Here is a 15,893-nt window from a genome sequence, read left to right on the forward strand (position 1 = left end):
GACGCCGGTTTCAAGATAATAATTCCCGACCGATGCGGAGGCATATGTTGGCGCCCCAGTTACTTTCTTTAAAAAGCGTTGTTTTATGCGTTGAAGCACAACAGTTTTTGGAACGCCAATGCATTTCTCCGCAAACTTTGGTAATTATCATCTCGAAACTGGTGTCATCCTGAGAATTTGTTCCGAGTGCAAACTCCACTGCTCGAATTTGTAAATTGCAATATGGGCGATAAGGTAATTAGTTGAAAAGTAAATTAGTGATTTTTGAGTAGTTGATTGCGCATTTCAATTTTTCTCCAAGTATTGCTAACCGCTTTGAGTGGACCCACTTCATGAACTAGAATTGTGCCCTCTGCCACAGGCAGTCTTGAAGAATTGTGGAAAGTGTTCGCCGAAACAACCTCTCTCTCTCTCTCTCTCTCTCTCTCTCTATATATATATATATATATATAGAGAGAGAGAGAGAGAGAGAGAGAGCAGGCTATATATATATATATATATATATATATATATATATATATATATATATATAGTTCGCCGCCACGATGGCGCTGGTTTGTCGACAGTGACAGGCGCCACGAGGTCATTAACTGAGAACGTTTGCTCCAGAACACGTTAGGGCCCATGAAACTTAGTGATAGATTTAGCGCAGAGGCCAGGTGTGGTCGCGCGTGGCGAGCCAAAGTACCAGGAGAACAAGTGTGTGCGCGACTGTGGTCGACCATTCCTTTGAGGCCCGATCGGTTGCAAGCTTTTGCAGGTGTCCACATACTTTGACTGTTCTATACTTGAACACCGTGCCAAGGCTAGTGCTTGGCGCCTGATACAATTGATCACAAAAGATGGATGTAACGAACACATACAAAATCAAGAGAATGAAAGTAGGATTTTAAGAAAAAAAAAAGGAGCGAACTCACATCGTTATTTCTTCTGACCAAGTTCTTCCTTCATGCTGTTGAATTTATCATATTCAACAAACTAGCCTAAACATCCACTTTGCATGAAAATATCAAGATTTTTTCTGTAAGCTAGCAGACAGGTTTGTCTTGTATACTTCAGGAAATTGAAAAAAAAAAAACGATTATGGGGTTTTACGTGCCAAAACCACGATCTGATTATGAGGCACGCCGTAGTTGAGGACTCCGGAAATTTGGCCCACCTGGGTTTCTTTAACGCGCACCTAAATCTAAGTACACGGGTGCTTTCGCCCCAATCGATATGCGGCCGCCGTGGACGGGATTCGATCCTGCGATCTCAGGCTTAGATGCCCAACAAAATAGTCACTAACCAATCACGGCGGGTCTTCTGGAAATTGTTTTTGTAACCAGTTTTAGAGGGTATTTCCAAAGTTCTCCTCTTTTATTTCTCGCATCTCTAAAATGGCTCATGTTTATACGTCACAGATGTTTAAGATTCCTTAAACAAAATTATCATATACATTACTATACATCGGCGAATAAACAATAAGGATCTCACGAAGCTTGGTTAACTCACGGGCGTCTTGATTTGAGGGTATACAATCAGATAGATAGGAACAATGTATGCCAAACATTAGGGGTGTGTGAGTATTCGAACATTTCGAACAACGAATGAAATAATGTCCTATTCGATTAGACTATTCGATTCGATTCGGTCGTCGAATTTTATAGTCACTATTTGCAAATGCGAATATTTTTCGGGTACCTTTCGAATAACTATAACCGTTAACTGCACCTAATTAAGCGTAATATTGGAACAAAAGTACGGTAAGATTTCACCCCAACGGGCATAGTGTAGACATGAAACACGGTAAGTTGTGTATAAGAACAGGTTACGTTACTTACGCAGCTGTACTCTACAGCCTATACAGCAATCATTCGCACTCTTTGAAGAGCCCTGTGCATCTGAAGAAACTATTTGTTAGCTCCTAATGTTCCATTTGTGGTTTTAATAAACAACGCTTCATAAGTGCTATGTAACTATAGAAACGTGCTATCGAATTCTAGCATGTGAACTTCGCTTTATAATAATTGTGAGAACGGCTGTTCATTATTCTAAAGCTATTCGACATTCGGTTGCATTTGTTTTTAGCACTATTCGATTCGTATTCGATTTGGTAATAAAAATCACTATTCGCGTACCCGTATAACATGCATAGCTAAGAACTTGAAGTGCATTCAAGCGTTGCGTATAACACTTTATTAGTACTTTGTACCAGTTTGTTTCGGTTTGGATAATGTTTCTCTTTTCGAATGACATTCACAGAAGTTGCAGTGATAGAAAGTATGAAAAGGTCTTTTGTTTGACAGGTAAATGTGACAAACTTCACCACTTTATTTTCTATCGGGAAACACTTTCCGTATTCATGCCAAACTCACGGGAAATGGGCTCGGAACAAGCTGAGTTTTACCGAATAGCCTGCGCGTATGTTATTTAAATCACTGGCGTGTACACTGCACACAATCATATTTAAGAAAAAGAAAAACGCAACCAACATTTGCTAGAAGTCACACTACGAGCAGAAATTGCGCGTTCGCTCTGACAGCAAATGAAACTAGATATCCTTTGTCTGTGAATAGCTCGAGTCTAGTAGCGAACGCCGACATTTGCTTGAATTGCGTTGGTAGAAAAATGCACAGGAATTTCTAAAGTTCATTAAATTACTTTTACGTAATTTCGTTTACCCTTCGCAGAGCATGTCTTTTCTTGTGAAAGTTCGCGCAGCACCAACACGACAAACAAAACCCGGCCGAAGCGTGGCATCAGGCGGCTTGCATTTGTGCGAGGCATTCAGAACCAGCTGTCACCGAGGCATAGCCGCTTGTTCCATAACGCTTACAGGTTCGGAAGCACATACAGACGCATGACGTGCGTGAAAACTTCGGCGCTTTGTGTCATTCTTGTCAGCAGTTCAGGCTGATTGAGGCGATAGAGCTCGCAAAGTATAGGTAGTAGATCTGGAAAGCGAGAATGGCAACGCAGAGAACAAAATTACGACTCAGAAAGACAACCGGCGGCGCGAAATGCCTGAGCCGTTATACATGCGCCAAATACGACGAAGCATTTGCCTTTTCGCCGTGGAACGAGTGATGCGTCCTCCAAGTCCTGCCTGATTTAAATATATAGTGGCTTTCGCGGATATGTCTAGCAAGTGTGAACCAGAAAATGAAACACGCGCCAGAGTTTATTAGGCGTTCTTCAAATTAACTAGAACTTCAGGTGCCTCCCGACTCGCATAAAAATACTCGTAATCTTCCCGTTTTCTCTGTGGAGTGGTACACCAAGCCTGCAGCTCTCTACACTTTGCAGCTTCCAAATAACTTTGACGAGAGCCCGAGAAGCGACTTCAGACTCTATTGCCCTAGGCTCAACCCTGGGAGGCATATTGGTTAGGTTGCACGACACGGTGGTACCAATTAAAAGGTGCAATGACCCCTTCCTTATGTTTCTAAAGGCTTATCAGAGCGTTTTTGGCAGTTTCCTTATAATAAAAAGGCGGTTTTCGTGACGTTTTCATGCTTTCAAAGTTGAGTATATAGAAATACTAATTTATCTCTCTTTCAACAGACATAATTCCGATAATGCCAGTTGGAGAACGAACATAGGTTCGCTGACGAGATGAAAATCATCCGGCCGCCATTTATGTGGCGAGAAATGCAGAACCTATCACCGAGAGCTAATAAAATGTATTGAAATAAATGGTTTGTGACGAAGAAGATCGGCAGGCTGAAAAGCCCCGTTGCCATCGTGTGGCTCGTACCCAGTTCGTTCGCTGGCTGCACCCTACCTGCTGTTGCCGCATTGGCCGCTGCTTCCCTACGACCCCAATACACTTCCCTACGACCCCAATACGACCCCTTTACAATTAGTGGAGGTGCTGGGTACAACCGGAATTCCGGAACTTCGCAACCGGACACTGCAGCCTGTCTTCATTATGCCGGAAGAAGGACCACCGCAAGCACAATCCTCTGCCCCGGGGACTACCGTGGTCTGCCCCGGCCCGTTGCGTCAACGCGACCCACCCATCTTCAGCGGTACCGAAAACCATGACGTAGAAGACTGGCTCGCTGACTACGACCGGGTGAGCATCCACAACCACTGGGACGACACCGAAAAACTGAATTACGTATCGTTTTATTTGAGCGGTGTCGCCAGCGTGTGGCACCGCAACCAGAAGCGTGATCTCACGACGTGAACAGCCTTCAAAACTAACCTGAGAGAGGTATTCGGGCGCCCCGCCGTTCGCAAGCTTCGCGCCGAGCAACGTTTGCGCAGTCGTGCGCAACAGTGCGGGGAGAGATTTACAAAGTATATAGAAGATGTTGTTGACCTCTGCAACCGCGTTGACGTCACAATGGCTGATGCCGAGAAGATCCGCCATATCTTAAATGGCATTGAAGACGACGCCTTCCAGATGCTGTTGGCGACAGTCTCTGAACTCGTCAGTCTCTGCCACAGCTTCGAAGAACTCCGCAAACAACGCATAGCCACCCGCCAATCTCCTCCTCAGGCGACTTCAATGTCGAGCATGGCTGTTTCCCCGGATAACACGTCGCTACTGCTACAGATCAAGGAGTTCGGCCGTGAGGAGGTGGCTCGTCAGCTTTCTCTGACTCTCCTTAAACACGGCCAGTCGAACTCGCCGTTGGCGCCTGCTGTCCAATCTGTCATCAAGGAGCAGGTAGCCGACCACATTCCACCTTCTCTCCAGCAGGCTCCGGTTGCCGCTCCCCTGACGTACGCCGAAGTCGCTTCGAGGCCTGCACCACAGACCTACGGTCCCCTTCGCCCGCGTTAGCGCCCGCCCGTATCCGCTCCAGTCCGGCCACTGGTTCAGAATGCACGACCTCAAGATCATTGGCGCACGGAAGACAATCGTCCGATTTGTTTTTTATTGTGGCCGTGCTGGACACGTAGCACGTCACTGCCGCCTCCTTACACCGAACGACCCCAACAATGTACGTCCATATGCACCACGTTTCCAACAACGCAGCAACTATTCTGACACCTTTCAATCTCCTCCTGTCGTCGATACCGCATTCTCCGCCACTCGCCGTTCACCTTCTCCTCGCCGCCGATCTCTTTCCCCCATGCACCGGCGTCGGAGCCCTTTGCGCCAGGAAAACTAAATATCGCAGTTCAGGAGGCGAGAACTGCGGTGCCAGCGAAATTTATAAGGCCTCACACTGCCTCACACTTTATATATATATATATATATATATATATATATATATATATATATATATATATATATATATATAATTATAAGTTCCAATGACAAATTGCACATCAGCATGAAAGACTGCCGAAATAGATTTCTGCTGCTCAATACGTGTTGCATAAAAGTGATTCACTGAACGTGAAAGCTGCACGCGATTACATGGCAAAGCACTTCTGTGTATTCACTTTCCGCGAATACACGGAAATGACCTGTACTCTCTCCTATTCCGAAATCCTGGTGAGTGAACATCTGCGCATAACAAGCCAGGCTGCTTCTGTTGCCGCTGAATTGGGCATGTAGGCCACCTCTGCCCCATCTCTTGGACGTACCCTTTTTGCGGCTACTTTTCTCTTCTCCTCCCCCATATGCCGATCCTCGCCGCTATTCGCACCCGCCGTATGGCTCCCACCTCGGACGTCCCTCTACTTTATATTCGTTCGTCTCATTCGCCGTTATTCCTGCACCGTCTTTCTTTTTCGCCCCAGCACTGCCGCTATTAACCACCGACCATCATTATTTGTGAGGCGTGCACTGAAAGAGTCTGTTGTATTTGTGTTACCCAATGTTACCTTCTTATTTTCTGGCTGTTTCATTTATTTTTGTTATTTGTTTTTTCATCTGCTCTACGGCGATGAAATACCTTTGTCAGTAGGAGCCCTGTTTTGAGGACACAACCACGAGAACCAACAGAGTCTTTAATACCTGTATATGACCTATGTGTTATGCCCCGGATGTATTGAGGTCGGCGTTCTACGCCAATTGATCGGAGGAAAGTACAGGAGGACGGCAGAGAACCGAATAGAGCAAAGGTCGAAGATTTAAGAGGATTTTAGGGGTCCCATATGACGCAATTCTTGATCGCGAAATGAGTAAATGCGAGACTTTTTTTTTTCAATAGTGAAAGCTCGTATATTTTTACGAGACGAGGGCAAATCGTGTATCTGAATGAATGCGCATAAACAATCGGTACAAAACAAAATTTACTTTATTGAAACAATAACAGACACGGTTTTCTTATATACAGAAACGTGGGTCGAAACAGCGTCCACAACTAGCGATTACCTTTCAAGCTACAAGTTGCTGCTTCTTGTAGTGACTTAATTCGTCGCGACTAGTTAACATAACCATATGAAAGTGCGCTTTATTTGATTTGTTTTACCTAGATCAGTGCTCCTCTTCACTAATATCCAGGTCATGTACGTCGGTAGCACTATAAGCAATATCTTATAAAATTTCTCCAAAGAGTTTCTCTAAATTATTCACCTACTTTCCCCGTCGTTCTTAAGAAAGTAAAATTTATTGAGAGGAATACGTAGAGGAGATATGAATATCTCGTGTAACTACCATTCGTCATAGTTTAGAACAGTTGGCTGAAGGTAGGAAAAATGGCGGGAAGCTTTAAAAGCTAGCGCGCCGCCGTATCGCCGCTTCTGGTCGACGACCGACCAACAGAGCGAAGCGTCGCCTCTCCGTCCAGCGAGCCTTCCGAGGAGCGCGACGTCGGGCTGTACTTGCGTCCCCGGCAGGTTAGGACCAATTTGCACGCATGGAACATCTCCATCAGGATGGATTCCTGGAATAGTCAGAAAATGTGATTGACACATACGTATCACTACAATAAACATCACTTCGTGAAAGAAATGCAGAGTGGTCTTCACTACTTTGGCCGAACTGCATACCCAAGGGGCCAATTCCTTTTTACGTAGGCGCTTTAACGTAAATTGTTGCTGGAAGGTTATTTTCTTTTTTTGCGTGAAAGGGAACTTACAACCCTTTCAAAAAATTGCTGGCTCTCCCATAAGCGATAATAGCTGTAAGCATGAAATGGCAACCGGCAAAGCACACTGGTTGGAGATAATACTAGGCACAATCTCAACACTCCACCACACCACACCACACCAAGCCATAGTGTGCACTGTTCCATATGGACGCTGTCCAGCTTGAAGAACAAAACCGCCGCACGAGACAGGCAGCGAAAGACACCAGGGAGACAGAGCGCTCTACCCAGTTAGAAGAAGAACGAATTGCATTTTCGGGTTTTACGTGTCAAGACCACGATTTGATCATGAGGAACGCGGTATTGCGGCGGGATTTCGTATTCATTTTGACCACCAGGGGATCTTTGACAAGCCACCAATGCACGGTACAGGGGTGTCTTTGCATTTTCCCTCCATTGAAATGTGGCCGTCCGGGCCGGAGTTTGACCCCGCGACATCGTGCGTAGCAGCGAAACACCATAACCGCTAAGCCAACGCGGCGGGTAGAAGCACTTGAAGGAGGCGTGGCGCCATCTGTCGAGACGAAGCAAAACCCTTGCGGCGGAACTCGCGGATGGCTGGCGTTTAGCGCTCAGCGCCATATGATAACAAGAAAGTGTATATATTGTGTTCTGTATCTGCTTTTTGAACGTCCCGCTATGGGAAATGACAAATAAAACTTCAGCGTACTAGAACTTACAGCTTGATTGATATTGTGAACAAATATTAGGAAGAACTCGAAAGGAATATTTTTTTTGCAACTTGTTTGGGCAGTAACTAATGTATATAATGCGGTCCCGTACAATGGTTTGGGGAGCCAGAGACCGCATTCGTTAAGTTTTGACTTGTTGTCCGGTTTTTTTCTCGCAACTTACCCGGATGTCCTCTTTTGAGAGTCAGTATAACGGCTCTGGCATTTGGCTCAATTTCACTTGAAGGTCGCCGACAACAGGAGCTAAAAGCATTTCATGCTTAAAAACAGAAACGACAGGACGAATTCAGAATCTTGAGGTCAACCGAAAAAAAAAATTAAGTGTGCAAAATTCTTCCATCTGACGGTTAGAGAACATTTAGAAGAGGCGGCGCGAAGAAGTAGCCAACGTAACCACGGTTTATTTGAACCGGCCAGTCATGGCCCCACAAGATCTCAGAAGCGACCGATGTTGCGACCATGTGCACTCCGGTCGAGCGCTTCAGCGTGTTCTATCTTGGCGCCTCACGCTTGTGAGTCGTGTTCTTCTTCACCGGATCTGGGGGAGATAGCCGAGCCACTGTAATTTGGATGGAACGGTCCTCGCAGAATAACTTAGGATTTGGCAGCGGAGCTTAACCACCAGAAGCCAATGTGCTGAAACCAACTTCAGAAACGTTACAGACGCCATGAGCACAAACATAATTTCAATCGCATGCTTTTTTTTTCACAGTAGATCAGATGGAACTTATGGAAAGTCTTGCGACCAGTTCTATTTTAAACATTCTAATCGGATCAAACAAGGCAAGTACGCGATGCAGTAGGCTTATAAAGACAACACTGTGCAGATTTCGACCACACTGTGTGTATGGAACACAACCACTGAACTCTGTGAAGCACGAAGTAATAAGTACGATAGAAAATGCGACCGCATGCTGCTTCCCCGAAATGAAAGTCTGCATACACCACATGTCACGAAATGAATGCGGCCTTCGTAAACCACATAGTCAATTATTGATTGCACAAAGAGCCAACGAACGAATAAATGATTAGCAAATTGCCGGATACAGGCTATATAGGAACTCTCAAAACAGGATTTGACGGGGGTGTTAAATTACTAAAGTTAAACAAATGAAAAAATATATAACTTCAAAAATGATTAACAGCGCTTGAACGTGGGATGTCTAAGAGCGGAGTCAATGTTATGACATTCACTCACTCACTCAATCAATCAATCAATCAATCAATCAATCAATCAATCAATCGATCAATCAATCGTTTATTTTGCAACACCGTGTGTGTGGGCCCTCAAGCCCGCTCAAACCACTTGAAAGTGCTCGAGGGCCCGCGTACATGGATGGCAGAAGTTTTACAGAGCAGATGTGTACAAATGCACGCTAGGCGCAATAAAATCATCATCATCATCATCATCATCATCATCATCATCATCATCATCATCAGCCTGATTAAACCCACTGCAGGGCAAAGGCCTCTCCCATACTTCTCCAACTACCCCGGTCATGTACTGTTTGTGGCCATGTCGTCCCTGCAAACTTCTTAATCTCATCCGCCCACCTAACTTTCTACCGCCCCCTGCTACGCTTCCCGTCCCTTGGAATCCAGTCCGTAACCCTTAATGGCCATCGGTTATCTTCCCTCCTCATTACACGTCGAGCCCGTGCCCCCCCCCCATTTTTTTTTCTTGATTTCAACTAAGATGTCATTAACTCGAGTTTGTTCCCTCACCCAATCTGCTCTTTTCTTATCCCTTAACGTTACACCTATCATTCTTTCGACAGCTCGTTCTCAGGTAGCACAAAAGAGATACGTAACGTTTTCGTAGCGTTTATCCAAGACGATAAAAACGGGTTAACGAAGACACGAATGGGAGAACTTCGGCAGGAAAACGTCGTATATCTCTGCTAATGTCCGGCGTAATTACTTTCTTGAGACGATCTAGAACAGGTCTGCAAGACGTATTCGAAAAGCTGGTCTAGAAATAGGATTGGGAAAGACACAAGTAATCCCTTTGCCAAAACTGTTCGTAACCAATTTCTAAACCTTTTTAGGACGTTATCAAAAAGCTGGTCTAGAAGCGGTCTTGAAAGGTTTACGATCATCTGAACCTAATTTTCGCGGGTGACGGGCGCGATCACACATCGTTGTTCAAAACACGCGTTTAGTTTCGCCTCACGCGAAACAAACCTTATTGGCCTCGGCCAATGAGGTTTGTTTCGCGTGAGTTTCACCTCACATGTGAGTTTCACCTCAATCGCGTGAGTTTCACCTCACGCGATTGGCCTAGGCCAATCGCGTGAGGTGAAACTGATCGGGCGTTTCGAACAACGATCTCCAATCGCGCCCCAGACGAGTAGAAGTGTCGGTGTTGACTGTAAGAGCCATGGCGCAGTGCCAAGCACTGTTCCCCGCATGGCCGGCGCATCCTCTACCAAGTCGCACGAAAATGAGCCTGTTAAAAATAATGAATCCTTAATACTGCCTTTAGTAAGTTACGAAGCTTACAACCACAATGGGAATGACTTCCTGCAAAGAACAAATGGTCACGTCTTGGCAGGCGGCCAGACCAAGCCCTTCATGCCAAGAGTGCATGAAATGAGAACATTGTGACAAAGCAAAAACACTTTATTAAAATTTAATGCTTATGCAAGGTTCGAAAAAATTGTGGGAGAAATGCAAATAGAAGTAAAAGTACATCAACAATGACAAAAGTCGCAGAAAGAATTCGTAATGAACTCGAAAGTGAACATTCACTAGCACATATACAAAATTCCAAGTACACATACACAAATGAACAGAAAAACCTGGAGTCTAATTTATCATAATAAAGAGCACGTGCTATTAGATGGGAGGGTACTAAAGTGTCTAATTTATCATAGTAAAGAGCACGTGCTATTAGATGGACTAGAGTTATGCAGAAGTGACATCGGAGCGAATGGAAGAAGTAGACTGAAAAATGCAAGAGTATGAATCGGATAGTAACTGCCTCCAAGCAATGTCACCAATCAGCTAGAAGCTTGAAAAGAGCACAAAAAGAAATACCACCGCATACCATCATAAAACAATCCTGTGACATAAATAAAAAAAACGGGAACAATACAAAATTGGAAATATTGCCTTTAGGATATATCAAAGAAGGTAATGGGGGCGAGAAAAAAATAACCATACAACAAAAGAGCAATAAACTGAAATTAGTACAGAATACTTTAACGGGGGATTCAGTGTAACAAGTGAACGCTACTGTAGTATAGCGAACGATGAGACAGTAATGCTGCATCTTGCTGCTCCAGAACGTGAGAAATGAATATGCAAGCCTCATATTAGAAACTTACATAAACATGGAAATAAACTGGAATGCACTGGAAGCTGCATTTGTGTAACAAAGGAAGCAATGGTCATAATAAATAGTTAGTGTTTTATCTAAAAAGCCCTTTACAAGAGGCAAAGTTGTACCTCTCTGGCAAAAACAAAGTTGCAACGAATAATTTGCAAACCAGCAAATACATTAATTAGCACACTGACATGTCACACTTTGCGCAGATCTCCCGTCTCCTAAAGTAAAAAAAGCACTCTGAATGAGAAAAACGTTTAACACATGTAGCCCAGAGCAAATTATTTGCCAGTTCACTCACACTTTCACATCCAAAAACATTTGCCACAAAGTCCAGGTACAGTTCCACTGATTTTTACCAATTCACCCCCACTTTCACGTCCAAAAATATTTGGCACACAGCCCAGGCAGAGCTTCATAGATAAACAGCTTGAGAGAACCCTACTGATTATTGTGCAGTCCCGCTGCTGGAAATAGAACTGCCGCACATGCTGGTAGTGGTTTCAATGTAGACACACTTGCTGCCCTGGACAGGTATGCTCAGATATCTGCACTGGTGCTCCATTTTGTCGAAGTAGACACATTGATGCACTACGCTGGTAATTGAAATGTTTTGAATGCACAAGTATTGGCTTCACCAGAAAGACTTGCCCACATACCACCACTGGCATATATTGTTAGCAATGGCCGTACGGGGTGACAACGTGCCAGCTATTTCAGCCCGCTGCACGTATTCCAATCCAACCGGACGGCGCGCACTTCAGAGAACTGCGGTTAACCGGCAGCCACGTGGCGCGGGGTCCGCTCAGGAATGCGCTACCCGGCGTGCCACCCGGGACGGAGCAGAGTTCTACGAAGCCCCTCTGACGTCGGCTCCGGACCTTTACACCTGTGTGTGTGTGCGGCACTGAAACCTGTACGGCACTGAAACCTCTGCAACACGTGTATGTGAGCCCGCATCCTCCAAAAGTGCGGGTCATCTTCGGTGACGTCGAACGATCACTGGACGAACGTTTCAGTAGCTTGGAATCACGGGTGGAGCAAGTGCTTATAAGCAGCGATTGTGGGCTGCTAGTGGGTGCTCGTCGTCGGGAGCTGAGTGCTCGTTGTCATGCTAGAAATGTACTCGTGAGCTGTGTGCTCGTAAACTGTTTGCTGTATGTTAGTCTTGCGGGCTCTATATGGGAGTCACGCTAGACTGTCGATGTATGGCTTGTTCAAAATGTAAATACTGCCAAAATAATTCCTGCTCGCCTAGTCCTGTCCTCCCAAGTTCATCCCTACAGCTACGACTGCCAAATCTTACAATATATGCACTTGCTCTTCACTCAGTAGCATTGAACTTAAAGTGTTCCCTATGTGGGAGCCATGTGTAAAACCGGTGTCATATGACCACTCTCGATCGCGATCAAGCCCGATCCGGATCGAAATTATCGATGCGACTGGCTCACTATCGTAGCTTGCGCAAAGGAGCCAATCACGACCGAGAAATTCGATTTGTAACGGACTGGATAGCGGCTAAAAGAGCCCCGTGTGGAACCGGTATCAAATAATGCACAGACGTACGCTAGGAAAATGTGTTGCACAAGGACAAAGAACTGCGACATGCCCTGTTTTGCGAAGCGCGCGAACAGAACACACGTATATAAAAAAAAACGGCGAGAGCGCTTCGCGAACTCCATGCGCACACATGGCACCCGCACGAACTCGGCAGGCCGCCGACTAAGTAAAGCACGAAGCGCGCACAGCGTACATTCCGACACATGTCCCAAACTGCAAACAATCGTACTACCTAAAGCATACAAGTTATTTTATACCAAGCGCATACTCGACTCACGTATGCAGTATCCACAAGCGAGTTATGCAGCGTACATGCTGTATCCATTCGCCAAATAGTCAAATTGATAACAAGTACAAAGCTACAAGGGACTCAATACATTACTACCATTTGAGGCGTCAAATAAAATCGAATTTGGCCGTTTCATATATTGGACACAATATATGGACACACTCGGTACTCGGTAAGACCATGAAATACCCATCACGTGGGAAAACACAATTGAGAACCTGAAGCACAAACGATGAAAGCACGGTATGGTGCACGCAAACTTCTGTCAGTGCGCTGTAGCGCGAGGGAAGAAAATAGGGCGAGCACTTGACCTCACCTTTTGGGATACCGCACTAGTACTGAATCAATAAAAAAAAGCCTTTTTGAACCAGTTCTCTTCTCTGCAACACTCTTGCTGAACGGGAGACGAAAATACCACGATGACGGCTCTATTGCGGAGATCGGCAAGGTGCGCACAGACAGAAATTTTGCCGCCTTTCTTCGCATTCTGCAAAATGCTTTCTTGTTAGGATCACGCATAGCGGCCAATCCCGACGCTAGAGACACACAGGCACGATTTCGTCCATCTAACTTTCGTCCTTATACTGCCCTTAACGCCTTAATTACAGCGTCAGTGACAAGGCGCCTCACATAACATGACGATGAACTTGAAGAGCTGATGAGTGCCCTCCACTCCGCACCCAGTTGAAAACACTACTGATTTCCAAATTAAAACTACACAAACAGATCGCACAACCCAAACTAATCACAGAATGTCGTTTTCTTGACGGAAAAACCCTGCAACACTTACATGACAAAGGGCAGCGGCAGCACATTCAGAACAGCCGCAAACATACCACAGCGCAATGCAAGTGCGATAACGCTATTATGCCCGGCTAAAACAGATCGCACAACCCAGACTAATCACCGAATGTCGTTTTCTTGACAGCAAAACACTGCAACACTTACATGACAAAGGGCAGCGGCAGCACATTCAGAACAGTCGCGAACAGACCATAGTGCCATGCGAGTGCGATAACGCAACTATGCCCGGCTTCACGAATAACGTGGCCGCCTTGGTCACATAACAATTGAAAACACTACAGATTTCCAAATTAAAACCACACAAACATATCGCACAAACCAAACTAATCACAGAATATCGTTTTCTTGACAGCAAAACACTGCAAAACTTACATAGCAAAGGGCAGCGGCAGCACATTCAGAACAGCCGCAAACACACCACAGCGCAATGCGAGTGCGGTGACGCGACCAGGCGCGACTATGCCCGGCTCGCCCGGCATCACGAATCACGTGGCCACCTTGGTCACATGATTTGACGACGGTATCGCCGCCTTGCGCAATGTTGGATCGCGTTGATGGGTTGTTGGATATTGTAGAAGCCGCTAAAGAGGCTGACGAGCCGTGGCGTGGCGCCTTATTAGTGTGCGCGTCTTGCGTGTCGTGCGCATTGCGCTTTTGTACTTTTCGACCCGCGAATCATGTTGCGCAGAGCCAGACGCCGCGCGCCCTTCCTTTGTTCTGTCGCCACTCCACCTGCAGCAAGAGTGGCGAGCTGGAAGTTGCCACTGGGTGTTCCACAAGGCCTTTCAGTTTCCTCTCTCATTTCGGACGCTTTCCGCTTTCAGTGGCGCGTCATTGTGGTTACAGCATGTTAAAAAACAATTGCCGCTTCTACGTAAGTTCGATCACACCACGCTCTGCGCCCAAGCGTGGCGAGCCTATAACGACGAGTTTCAGAAATATTAAAGTGAATAGCTTTCTGTCTCTTCTCCGTCGGATGTTTTCGTAGTTCAGTCGACGATGGTCGGTCGCCGGACTGTTGATTTTCAAGGAAAACGCTCGCGCGTTCGTTCGTTCGCTCTCACGCTAACTATATTTCGCTTTCTCTCTCGCTCGCTTTCTCTCGCGTTCTTTTATTCGCTCGCTCGCTCAGTCTAATCGCTTGCATTAACAATCATCGACGATGGTTTTTGCAAATTTTTTTTATGTACATTGTGCTCACAGTATAGAATTCGTTGCCACACTTCCTACGAAGCACCGTTACTAGAAACGACTGTACCGATGTGTCCCTCCGTTGGCACCAAAAGTGAAGTCGCTTATTAACTCGATATTTTTATTTATGCTGCATGTGACTTTCATGATTTAGCGCTCTGGAGCCAAGCTCCAAGTTGTTCATGGGTTCCAGGGGAAAGCGCGTTATTTGATGAATAATGTACGCTTACTGTATTGCACATGCATATCAGCTAAAATTCCATATGGACGTAAACATGTGCACACACATACACGCATTATGTGTATATATACATATATATATATATATATATATATATATATATATATATATATATATATATATATATATATATATATATATATATATATATATATATATAATGGTTAACTGCATACGTACTTATGCAAAGCATTGTGAACTTGTACTTGCCAGAATAGTGAAAACCTTCACTGCGTTCTCTTCTTTATATTACACAAGGACGAAATAAAATGAAGCAACTGTTTATAACCAAACCGCAGTTTCCACTATTCAAACGATTGGGCACAAAATATTAGCTTTTTACGCACGAAAACTGTGCAGCCCTCGTGCCTCAGCATTAAAAAAAAATTTTGTTCAGCGGTAAGGTATTCACATCCCTGCATTGTGAATAAGAGGAAACACGGCAAAGCTGCCTTGTCCAGCGAGAATTTTGAAGCATTTGCATGCAACGCTGCTCATTTTCCAGGAGCTCATTGTCACATTTAGTGGTGACACCTTTGATATGCCAAACACACTGGAAGGAACCGGGTAGTCATACAGATCTTTCTTCCTGCTGAAGGCTCGGCCGACTACCATTGCCGTAAGGGCGGCTTCGATGTTTCTGTACTCACGCTCCACTTCCTCCTGGCCCAAAACACTTCCCTTTGGGATGCCAACTTCATTTGCAATCCTTCGTCTCTTCTGACGTAAGGTTAACACCACTAAAGAATTTCTTTTTCTTGCCGCACTCATTCTAATGTAGGTCGAATAGAGGAGCAATTGACACGACGAG

The 15,893-nt window shown here is 45.2% G+C and overlaps 1 protein-coding gene across 1 annotated transcript in view; it reads right to left on the minus strand.

Annotated features, from left to right (window-relative positions):
* Nucleotides 1-6,167: 6,167 nt before the first annotated feature.
* The window catches only part of LOC142585001 (glutamate receptor ionotropic, kainate 2-like), a 348,423-nt gene continuing 338,697 nt past the window's right edge, over nucleotides 6,168-15,893 (minus strand). Inside the window, exon 15 of the mRNA XM_075695421.1 lies at nucleotides 6,168-6,773. Coding sequence (XP_075551536.1) covers nucleotides 6,606-6,773 — 168 coding nt within the window. The 3' untranslated portion in view covers nucleotides 6,168-6,605. The remainder of the gene's footprint in view (nucleotides 6,774-15,893) is intronic.

Source organism: Dermacentor variabilis, chromosome 6, assembly GCF_050947875.1.
Source record: "Dermacentor variabilis isolate Ectoservices chromosome 6, ASM5094787v1, whole genome shotgun sequence".
Lineage (NCBI taxonomy): Eukaryota > Metazoa > Arthropoda > Arachnida > Ixodida > Ixodidae > Dermacentor > Dermacentor variabilis.